Source organism: Salvelinus alpinus, chromosome 2 (assembly GCF_045679555.1).
Source record: "Salvelinus alpinus chromosome 2, SLU_Salpinus.1, whole genome shotgun sequence".
Lineage (NCBI taxonomy): Eukaryota > Metazoa > Chordata > Actinopteri > Salmoniformes > Salmonidae > Salvelinus > Salvelinus alpinus.
This window is the reverse complement of record NC_092087.1, coordinates 127,808,732-127,821,235: the sequence shown is the minus strand read 5'-3', so window position 1 is coordinate 127,821,235 and position 12,504 is coordinate 127,808,732. Positions and strand designations below refer to the sequence as shown.

Below are 12,504 nucleotides of genomic sequence, written 5' to 3'. Positions count from 1 at the left end.
AAGTTGATTTCAAGTGGACTTTGTGATAAAGCCACCACACGTCCCTAAGGAAGAGATGGTATTCACTATACAGTAGATAAGGCCTATTAAACCCAGGGGAAATATGGTGGGGAAAGAGTATATGGTCACTCGTCTTGGTCAAAACATTTGCAAACTCTATATTAACAAAGAGTCAGTAATAAAAATTGAAAAAAAAGAACTGTACCTTGCAGAAGTACAGGCAGAATACAGGTTCAGGCTAAGTTAAGCATAGAGAGGCTGATAGATGAAACAGGACCAAATAGTTACATGAGGAGTTCTGTAGTCCCCCATAACAAACTACCTACCTACGCACGGCCATAAAGGTTTTTGGATACTAAGGAAAGGTTTCTCGGACACAGATTAGCCCTAGTCCTGGACTAAATAGCACTTCCGATGGAGAATCTCCATTGAGAATGTTTTAAATCCGGAACTAGACCTAAAAATGGGTCTCTCTGAAACTAGTCGTTACAGCAATAGAAAGTGAGACCTGCTCAAAAATGTACTGCTGAGAAACAAACTTCAAAACAGGGGAAGGCAGATGGGAGTCCTCGGTACCTATGGGAGATGGGAGGACTAGAATACACACCTGCTGGACTGCGGGGGAAAGTAAGGACACAGGGTAGAGTTTACCTTTCCATCCTCTGTCAACACAGGATGTGCACAAGGATTCCCTTAGCACTGTCTAAACAAGCCCGGAGCACAGGAGCGTGATCTGAGAGCGGGTTGAGAGGCCACTGTTCATCAAAAGGGAGGGAAGGTTCCAGGGAACCTCTAGGTCAATGTTTGGTTAGAATTTTTTTATTTTATTTTACCTTTATTTAACTAGGCAAGTCAGTTAAGAACAAATTCTTATTTTCAATGACGGCCTAGGAACAGTGTGTTAACTGCCTGTTCAGGGGCAGAACGATAGATTTGTGCCTTGTCAGCTCGGGGATTTGAACTTGCAACCTTTCGGTTACTAGTCCAACGCTCTAACCACTAGGCTACCCTGCCGCCCCAACGTGCATGTCTGCAAACACAATGAAAGTGAACAGAGACACACAGGCTTGGTTGTCTGTGGTACACCGTGTGACAATCATCCTGGTTATTGGTTGTATTAAGTCGTTTTGACTAGAGAGAACATGACTTTGAAACCTTTGCTATATGTAAATATGCAGGACACCTCAATTTGTCTACATTTGTTCAGGTATTTCATAACATGTTTTGTCTGGACTGATCTAACCTAATTTGACTGCTTACGTTCAAAAGAGAGAAAAAACTCAATTTCATGGCACCATTACACTGTCCATCCACACATATTTCATGGCACCATTACACTGTCCATCCACACATATCTCATGGCACCATTACACTGTCCATCCACACATATCTCATGGCACCATTACACTGTCCATCCACACATATCTCATGGCACCATTACACTGTCCATCCACACATATCTCATGGCACCATTACACTGTCCATCCACACATACAGTGGGGAGAACAAGTATTTGATACACTGCCGATTTTGCAGGTTTTCCTACTTACAAAGCATGTAGAGGTCTGTAATTTTTATCATAGGTACACTTCAACTGTGAGAGACGGAATTTAAAACAAAAATCCAGAAAATCACATTGTATGATTTTTAAGTAATTAATTCGCATTTTATTGCATGACATAAGTATTTGATCACCTACCAACCAGTAAGAATTCCGGCTCTCACAGACCTGTTAGTTTTTCTTTAAGAAGCCCTCCTGTTCTCCACTCATTACCTGTATTAACTGCACCTGTTTGAACTCGTTACCTGTATAAAAGACACCTGTCCACCCACTCAATCAAACAGACTCCAACCTCTCCACAATGGCCAAGACCAGAGAGCTGTGTAAGGACATCAGGGATAAAATTGTAGACCTGCACAAGGCTGGGATGGGCTACAGGACAATAGGTAAGCAGCTTGGTGAGAAGGCAACAACTGTTGGCGCAATTATTAGAAAATGGAAGAAGTTCAAGATGACGGTCAATCACCCTCGGTCTGGGGCTCCATGCAAGATCTCACCTCGTGGGGCATCAATGATCATGAGGAAGGTGAGGGATCAGCCCAGAACTACACGGCAGGACCTGGTTAATGACCTGAAGAGAGCTGGGACCAGTCTCAAAGAAAACCATTAGTAACACACTACGCCGTCATGGATTAAAATCCTGCAGCGCACGCAAGGTCCCCCTGCTCAAGCCAGCGCATGTCCAGGCCCGTCTGAAGTTTGCCAATGACCATCTGGATGATCCAGAGGAGGAATTGGAGAAGGTCATGTGGTCTGATGAGACAAAAATAGAGCTTTTTGGTCTAAACTCCACTCGCCGTGTTTGGAGGAAGAAGAAGGATTAGTACAACCCCAAGAACACCATCCTAACCGTGAAGCTTGGAGGTGGAAACATCATTCTTTGGGGATGCTTTTCTGCAAAGGGGACAGGATGACTGCACCGTATTGAGGGGAGGATGGATGGGGCCATGCATCGCGAGATCTTGGCCAACAACCTCCTTCCCTCAGTAAGAGCATTGAAGATAGGTCGTGGCTGGGTCTTCCAGCATGACAACGACCCGAAACACACAGCCAGGGCAACTAAGGAGTGGCTCCGTAAGAAGCATCTCAAGGTCCTGGAGTGGCCTAGCCAGTCTCCAGACCTGAACCCAATAGAAAATCTTTGGAGGGAGCTGAAAGTCCGTATTGCCCAGCGACAGCCCCGAAACCTGAAGGATCTGGAGAAGGTCTGTATGGAGGAGTGGGCCAAAATCCCTGCTGCAGTGTGTGCAAACCTGGTCAAGAACTACAGGAAACGTATGATCTCTGTAATTGCAAACAAAGGTTTCTGTACCAAATATTAAGTTCTGCTTTTCTGATGTATCAAATACTTATGTCATGCAATAAAATGCAAATTAATTACTTAAAAATCATACAATGTGATTTTCTGGATTTTTGTTTTAGATTCCGTCTCTCACAGTTGAAGTGTACCTGTGATAAAAATTACAGACCTCTACATGCTTTGTAAGTAGGAAAACCTGCAAAATCGGCAGTGTATCAAATACTTGTTCTCCCCACTGTATCTCATGGCACCACTACACTGTCCATCCACACATATCTCATTCATGTTCCCTAGACATTCCTAGACATTGCTCTGCTCCTAACACTCCCTTGGGAGATTGCTCCTCTCACACGTAGAAACCTATTATTCGTCCACTCTCACCAACCACAGACCATTGGAAGGCGTCGGGTAAACTCCACTACCACCTGTCAAAGGAGACCCAGTCTACCCTTCCATCAACCCTTCAAACCATCCATGGCCATCCATGAAGACACTATTCCCTGGGCTTCATTTCTCCATCCATAATGGAAGAGAAGGTAGTAGTAGAGAGAGAAACGCTTAAAAGCCCATCTGAGGTAGGTCGTTTTGAAGCCAATGGTTTTATGGTTGGTTTAACATGGTTTCAATATTTGCTATCAATGTATGGACAAGCCTGCCAGGAGATTATGTAAGATCTAAAAGCAGGTGACTTCTCAATGGTAATTTCATTTTTAGAATCAATTGATATACGCTTAGGTACAGTATATGATGTGCCTAGGTGGGCTTAAAATGTTCAATTGGGCCAATAACCATCAATAGAATGCTTACGCTAACTCCTCCATTCAATATTAGCGATAATACCTACATTCTTACTATTTGGATGAAAGACTGCAATCATGTTTTAAATGGTACAGTTTATAGAAGCTGGGTGTGGAGCTATGCACACGTTTACAACGTGGCAACAGCAATTCCAATGTAATTGGGATATGAATACAAACGCCTGCAGGTTCACTTGTGGAATTGGATTCCGCAGAAACAGGATTGCTTGAGGGGAACAAGAATTGGCACAGATACCATCTCACATGGTGACAACTTGCACTTGGGTAAACATGAGGGCTTGTTCACCCCTCACCTTTACTTTGGTTGTATTTGCTCAACATTTAATTGGAGAGGGCGAGTAACATGGTAGTGACACGACAGCACAGCTCAACTGTGACCGTGAGGTGAGGTGTCGGTTTACAAACCAAGGAAAAGACTTGTTGAGTGTTAGCTAGTGGATATGATATCTCTGTTGGCTAAGGCTTCTGACATAACGGAACGATAGGAAGAGATCTTGAATTCTTAATCAACAATATTGCTTTAGGTGGTCTAAATAGAGCAGATATGAAATAATCCACGGGGGATTGGTAGCTAATGGTTTTAGAATGGAGACCAATATGACAAGCACATTTTAAATGTCTCGCAAGCAACGATTTAACAAATGTTGGAAACACAGATACTGTATGTCGAGTTCACAGTTGAACACCAACAAATGTATTAATACCAGACAGACATTTTCAAATTTACGATACACACATGCATGCAGGAACCGGAACACACCCACAAGTATACACACTAGGGTTGCAAAGGGTCGGAATCTTTCCAGTAAATTTCCAGAAATTTTCTATGGGAAGTGAAGCCCTGGAATTTTTGGAATTTTGCTTAAATTCATCAGAAGAGTTAGCTTATAACAGTGAACCTTTTTTGTGGATACACATAAGGCAATTCTAGGTCTTGTGGTGTATTTTGGTTAAACTATCCCCAATTTAATGGAATTGCAACCCTCTGCATGCACAGTACATTCTTCCATCACATGTGATGGAAGAGTGCACTGCACATGTACAGCTGATTCTCAAGATCTTAAACACTAATGAGATGCTAATGAGCCCACACTACTGCACTGTCTGAGCCTAGGATTACATACTTTCTGGTAAGTTTTTAGTACAATACCAGGTGGGGTGAATATATTTGACATGACATACATTATTTTTTGTTAACTAGTAACCTACAGAAAAGTGTGTTTAAATCATTTCTAACTTGTTAACAATTTCTGCTAGTTAGTTTTTGCTACCATGTGGGTTTTAGCTTGCTTGAGCCTGCTAACTATCGGCGCTATCTGATGTGTGGAGACATTTCACTGCAGCTAATGTTGAAGGAAAAGCTGTGTACATTTGCAAATACTGTGCCAAATCATATGTGAAGAATACAACAAAGATGCAGAATCATCTGGCCAAGTGCATAAAGTTCCCAAGCAACCTATAACAAAAGTCCCTCTACTTCATGGTCCTCCTTAAATCAGAAGTTTTTTTGACTCAATGGAGGAATATAAATCAGAGAAATGCTGATGAATGTCTTGCTCGAGCTGTGTATGCAACTGGTTCACCTCTGACGCGAACAGGCAGTGTGTATTGGAAGAGATTTCGGGAATGTTCTTCGCCCAGCATACACCCCTCCAACCAGACATGCTTTATCTACTCATTGTCTGGATGCAGAGTTCAAGTGAAGGTCAAACAAATCATAGAGAGAGCAGACTGTATTGCAATCATCTCTGATGGGTGGTAGAATGTTTGTGGGAAAGGAATAATTAACTACATCATCGCCACCCCTCAACCAGTATTCTACAAGAGCACAGACACAAGGGACAACAGACACACCGGTCTCTACATTGCAGATGAGCTGATGGCTGTCATCAATGACCTTGGACCACAGAAGGTTTTTGCACTGGTGACAGACAATGCTGCGAACATGAAGGCTGCTTGGTCTGAAGTGGAGGAGTCCTACCCTCACATCACACCCATTGGCTGTGCTGCTCATGCATTGAATCTGCTCCTCAAGGACATCATGGCACCGACAACAATGGATACACTACAAGAGAGCCAAGGAAATGGTTATCAAGTTATAGCAGCAATCTACCTCACCAAGCAAAGTGAGAAGAATAAGAGCACCACATTGAAGCTGTTCAGCAACACCCAGATGTAAGAGAAGAAATCCAAACTGCCCTGCCCACTTCACTGTTGCTCCTAGCAGAGGTAACTGCCGTTCTGAAATACATCAAGAAGTGTGAAGACTTCTGCCTGAAGCCCATACACGCCACAGCGTAGAGTAAATCTTGGACCCCAAGTATGCTGGCAAGAGCATCCTGTCTGGTGCAGAGATCAACAAGGCCTATGGTGTCATCCCTACCGTGTCTCGCCACCTTGGCCTGGAAGAGGGCAAGGTTCTTGGCAGTCTGGCGAAGTACATTTCCAAGCAAGGGCTTTGGGATGTAGAGGCAATATGGCAGTCGTGCCAACATTTCTCATCAGCCACCTGGTGGAAGGGATTTGTGGATATGAGGCGCTTTCCTCCTTCAAATCCTACCAACATCAGCCGCCTCAGAGTGCAACTGGTCCTTGTTTGGGAACACACACCAAAGCTCGCAACAGGCTGACCAATACAAGGGTTGAAAAATTGGTGGCCATCGGGGCAACGAGCCATCCTCAACAAGGTTGGAAAGTGACAGTGAAGATGAGGCCTCAGTCTGATGTTCAAGAGGTGGACATTGAGGAGGTCCAGGGAGAAGACATGGAAGCCTGAGAGGAAGACGTTAGTCTAGAAACTATCATTTTACAGATGTATGTTGAAAACGTTTTTTGGGAGATGTGATGGATCATTGGGGATCATTCAATATTCCATTTATTTTGTTGTTCAGTGAAATCATCCCATGTGAAGAGTCAACTCAATTAAAGTTCAATTCGTAATTAAATTATTTAAAAAATATATATATTGGAAGGATTTAATCATTTGCAATTATGTCTACTTATGATAATGTAAAAGGTTTATGTTTCCGTCTCCATATGATATGGTAAATAAATCCAATGCAAAAAAACATCTAAATTTAAATGGTATTAATATTAATTAGCATATATTTCCATTAATTCCCATATAGTCCCGTTAATTCCCATATATTCCCACGGAAAGTTAATCTCTGAATATTCCCGCAAAATGTGCAACCCTAATACACACACACACTCTTTCTCACGCTCACTCCACAACAATAAAAGCAGTCATTTTCCAGACAAGGGGCTTCTGAACCCCCAAGAGATCAAAAAGCCTTCTCTGGTGAGTGTTTATCCTCGTACTCCAGCAAATGGATGTATTTTGCTGCCATTTAACAGCAGCTCTCAGAAGACATCCTTTCAGAAAGGATCACATTCAACCAACGGCTCAATGATCACAGGTTAACATCATCCTGGCTGGCTGAAGCAGCAGCACTTACCATGAGGCAGGGACTCTCAGCACTCAGCACTGCTACACTACCATTCATGTTCAGAGGATGGCATATATCCGAGGGGGACACCACTTAAGCGCATATCAACATACTTAACTGGCATTCAACCGGTAACGTTGTTAATGAAGTGTTTGCTCCTTAGGAAAATGTCCTGCTTTGCTCACATTCTTATCTTCCAGAGAAAGGATGAGAGTGGGTTTTTCTCAGTTATTACACCAGTTCATTGGAAGTGCATCCATACAGGAAATGCTTACAAATAATAAGAAAAAGTCTGATTCCAAGAAACGAATAACTTTTCCAGCGAACCAACATTTCTCTCTCTGGCTGCCAAGCTAATTGTCAGCTTAAGAAATGTTAGACAGATCGAGACAGCAGATAACGTACTGTAATGATCCATTTCCTTTTTGATGTCTCCAGAGGAGTTACTGTTGTTTCTCTTTTCTGCATGAGAACGGTCTTGGGATATCAGACACATTAAATAGTCATTTATCGGACACTTTCATCCATAGTGGCTTACAACCAGATTTACAATCAAGGACTTACAACAACAATTTTTAAGCACCACAATTGTACACTATATTTAAAATCTTCAGGTCAGGCCACAATGCTTTTAGAACATAAAATAAACGTCTGGCTAGTGAAGACTTGGCTCGAGTTAGTGCAGCATTATTTTCACTAAATGTCCACGGCAACACATTACCCTTTAAAAAGAATTGCCGTCTAAAACTAGAAAACTGAATCTGAATACAGAAATATACACTAAGTGTACAAAACATTAGGAACACCTGCTCTTTCCATGACATCGACTGACCAAGTGAATACAAGTGAAAGCTATGATCCATTATTGATGTCACTTGTTAAATCCACTTCAATTAGCGTAGATGAAGGGGAGGAGACGGGTAAAGAAAGATTTTAAAGCCTTGAGACAATTGGAGACATGGATTGTGTATGTGCGCCTTCAGACGGGGGAATGAGTAAGACAAAAGATTTAAGTGCCTTTGAACAGACGGGAATCGGTAAACAAGAAGTTTGAGATTATTGATGGTACATGGAAGAGACACATACCCACTCTGACTAAGGAGACTTGGCAAACTACAGGCAAATGCCATTAACCCCTCTGACCTAGCCTGGTTAAAGCGCAAGCAGATTCAGCTGCCAGGCTACAGTACAGCATTCTAAGTCCCAAATGGCACCCTATTCCATAGGGCTTTGGTTTTGTAGAGAAAATCTCATATTTCTGTTTCCTTTACAAGGCCTATTTGAACTCTGGCATCCATGAGATTGCCGTGTGTGATTTGATTTCATGTCAGTCCAGTTAGTCAGCTGGGAATAATGTATGCCAATTAATTTCTCCATTTAACGTTTAGCAAATAGTCCTCAAAACAACTAGGTTCGTCTTTCCAAGAGCTGAGGAGAGCATTGTAAATGTTCTCACTTTGATATCATAAATAACCCTTTTTTTTTTATCACAGACAATTAATTCTTCACACAGACAACCACTAAATGTCAAGATATTCCCTAGTATTAGCTGCATAAATCCAATTAAGATGATTTAAGTCTCAAAGTGCATTTGAAGAAACTCCTGAGACTCAAACAAAAACTAACGGAGAGTAAAGAGAGTTCAAAGTCTCTAAGTTGCGAGTCATTGGCTTATTAAACATGTATAAATAACTTTTTTTTTTTTAAAGAACTGCTTCAAATGACTTGAAATGGTAATGAGATTGGAAAAGGGAAGGAAACAGAAAACAGTCACAACATCAATCCATGCCATTTCTTTGAGTGATTAGACCTTCTGAGTGCTTCGTCACAGATACTTTAACCATTCTTTTCTGTTATTTACGACTTCATATTCCAGTGTGTGTGTGTGTGTGTGTAAGGAAGACATCATACTCAAACAGTAACTCCAATAAGAATTGCAACATTCTTTTGTCAATGCAAGCACAAACTTGAATGTTGTGAAAATTCTGTGCCACTTCTGGCGTGTGTTTACTGTGAACACTGAGGCTGTACCTGCTTTAATTGACTGTTAACAGCGGCCAAGTAAGCTACTGTGGCTATTTGATCATCGTGTAGGCCTACCAGAGTGGCCTATCCTCAAAAACAATGGAGAAAAATGCATCCCATAACATTTTAACATGGAAATAGCTGTTCTATCATTAAGCCTACAGTAGCAGCCGATGTGTGGTGTTCAATGAAGGCCTACATTCCATGAGACTTTTGAAAAAACCTGTTTATCCACTTGTTCTTCAGACAAGGTGGTGATTGAAAATGTTGTGTTATTTGAGGCAATAAACCACTTGACAAAATAAAATGCATTATTATTCCCATACCATTATTACAAAGAATCAGACCAATTATGCTACGTTCTGCCTACTTAGCTTATTCAAGGCCCTCTCAAATTATAACACTGCCCCTTTAAGAAAAAAGCTGCCTGTGCAGTTTAGAGGGAACACTGCCTACCATATATCTCAAACTCTTTGAAAGGTAAGTAACTCCAATACAAATTGCAACATTCTTTAGTCTATGCAAGTCAAATTGACTGGTCCTCTTGAATTAATGCAGTACAAAAACACACACACACACGAGTATACACTGCATGGTGGACTGGAGCTGAGTGAATGGACATCATTCATTACCTTGACACTGGAATCCTTGCTTTCCAAATCCCCTGTGAAAAGAGACGAAAGTGAGTAATGAAATAACAAGTAGCATGAAACAGACAGATACACAAACATGTTAGTAATATCAAGCAGAAACAGCAGTAGTCTCCATGACTCGGAGTCAAAAAAGCAAGTAGCCTAAACTGTTTAAGGTGTTTCCCAAGAATCATTACACATTACTTAAGATTTTAGCGGCCATAGGTCGTAACTGTCAAATTATGTTCACTCACTCAAGATGACATATCTCTGTAGCTATCAATACATAGTTAAGCAAACACACCACCTTGAAAAGAGGAAGGTTGGTCAACATGGGTGCGTCTTCAACCACCCAACAGCCTGAATAGTTACCACTTGTGTTTCGGGTTTAAGTGCCTATATAGTTCGTTGGCAGTAAGTTATTTCAAAATACTTATCAAAAAACATGACTAGGAGAAATACAACTTTTACCATTTGTAACAAACATCAAAGTAGGCGCGCTGTCACAATCACAATGTACACAGTGAATCTAGCCCACCGTAATCAGAACGGATTCATTTACTTTGGACTTGCGTTGAGGCACATTACAGTCAAATGTTAGGCTTTAAGAAGTCCAGCTTTGGCGTGGTAGACCAAACATTCCAGTAAGGAAAGTATACGTAACGGTGCAGCACAGTTAGCTGTGTAGGGAAAGTGACAAGCGAATAGCTGGTTGAGAAGACAGCGGAGTTCTCAAACGTTCAACAGGCAAAGGCCGTGTGGAGAGGAAAAGCGCTTACCAGATAAAGTCGGTGCAGTGACTACAAAAAGTCGGCTGCTTGAAGAACCTCGCAGTGAATTTGTGGTCCTTCACTTCATGGACGTTCTTCTGCCTCAAAGCTCCTTTACGAGCGAACCCTTTCGCGAAGTCCCCGGTCCCCTCGTTGAATTGCGTGACATCAGCCATAGTCAAAAAGCAACGTTATTCCTCTCTATCCAATGTATATATATACCTATTCAATCAAATGTATTTCCACGCGCACTGTATTTTGCCACTGAGCGGGAGAGTCGGTCACACTGTACTATCTATGAGCTGTCGCTACAACCACTTTTACTGACGGCTCCACACTGAGCGCTTTGCTTCCTTCTTTCACTTGAGCTGACGTCAACACAATTAATCGCCTGGAGGGAGGGCTGTTGGAATTTGGAAGATTGGAGCGTCATCCAGTGGTGTAAAAGATACTGGCACATTTTGGGGTTAAAACTATTTATTTGAAGAGAAACGACATATCAGTCATACCATAGTCCGTGCTTGACTTGGCTAAAATGTGTTTCTTATGGAGTCCCTGCACCTAAATTCAAACAGAACCGGCACCCAAAATGAGTACCTATTTCGCCTAAGTCAAGCACTGATCATAGTCATCACATTTTTATCCATTATCAATGTGTTATGTTTGGCTTATTAATTTGTTCTGAAGTCTTTAGGGACGGTTCAACATTTACTGTAGGGGGAGGGATCATATTTTCACATGACCCTCCCCTATTATTTAAGATCACAAATAACAACAACAGTACTGCCCTACAAAGGCAACACAGTTGTTTTTACGGCAAAATCTGACTCTTTTTCTGTTTAGACAGACAGCAATTTCTGATACACCATGACATATTCTGATCAACTGGCTTAGTTTCCTGACAGAAGAACAAATACTACATGAATCAGATAATACCTGGCCATTACAACAGATCAAATATTTTTTATATAAATTCGTGGTTACTGTGTTTTGCCAATGTAGGGCAGTGTAGCGATCCTTTGTTTATATACGTGGATATTGACTTTGACCTTCAGCATGCTTTTGTGGCCCAGTCGACGACATGCAGTCGTACGGCCAGAAGGTTGAGGGTTCGCCGACCACCACAGACGAGCCCACTCTCTCTTCCTATTTCATTAGGCTTACACTACGATCAGAGCCAGCTGAAGACAATGATCAGCTAGCGGGAAATCAGATGTTCAACATTTTGATGCCATATTTATAATTATATAAAATATATGCAATGGATATTCCAGTAACAGGTCTCTGTGCCAATGCACCACATAACCAATAAACAAAGCGTACCGACGTGAGGCGCTTCAATATCATGGTTAGCGTTTTCAACACCACAACAAATAGGCCATGTCAATCCCGAAAAACAGAAAATACATCCCTCCCTATCTTGTAGACTTACCCAGTATAGAAGGCTTGGCTTGACAATCTCTGAATGTCATTCAACTTTTTTGTGTGTTTTGTAACGGATGTTTTTTCCGTTCATCAAATTGCCACTGCACAGTTTGGATTGATTGATTGTTGTTTTTTTTGTCAGTTAAAAAGGTATTTCCACTGTGGTCCCTATTTTTTTTACACAAATACACTACCGGTCAAAAGGTTTAAAAGACCTACTCATTCAAGGGTTTTAGTTTATTTTTACTATTTTCTACATGGTAGAATAATAGTGAAGACATCAAAGCTATGAAATAACACATGGAATCATGTAGTAACCAAAAAAAGTGTTAAACAAATCAAATTTATATTTATATTTGAGATTCTTCAAATAGCCACCCTTTGCCTTGATGACAGCTTTGCACACTCTTGGCATTCTCCCAACCAGCTTCACCTGGAATGCTTTCCCAACAGCCTTGAAGGAGTTCCCACATATGCTGAGCACTTGTTGGCCGCTTTTCTTTCATTCTGCGGTCTGACTCATT

General features: G+C 41.5%; 1 protein-coding gene across 2 annotated transcripts in view; it reads right to left on the bottom strand.

Annotated features, from left to right (window-relative positions):
* Positions 1 to 10,908, bottom strand: part of LOC139568716 (protein kinase C alpha type-like) — a 220,610-nt gene extending 209,702 nt beyond the window's left edge. The window contains exons 1-2 of one of the 2 annotated variants that reach the window (XM_071390747.1): positions 10,565 to 10,908; positions 9,786 to 9,817 (exon numbers count right to left, since the gene is read on the bottom strand). In XM_071390747.1, coding sequence (XP_071246848.1) covers positions 9,786 to 9,817; positions 10,565 to 10,731 — 199 coding nt within the window. In that variant the 5' untranslated portion in view covers positions 10,732 to 10,908. The remainder of the gene's footprint in view (positions 1 to 9,785; positions 9,818 to 10,564) is intronic. The other variant, XM_071390748.1, reaches the window with a different exon arrangement.
* Positions 10,909 to 12,504: the final 1,596 nt, after the last annotated feature.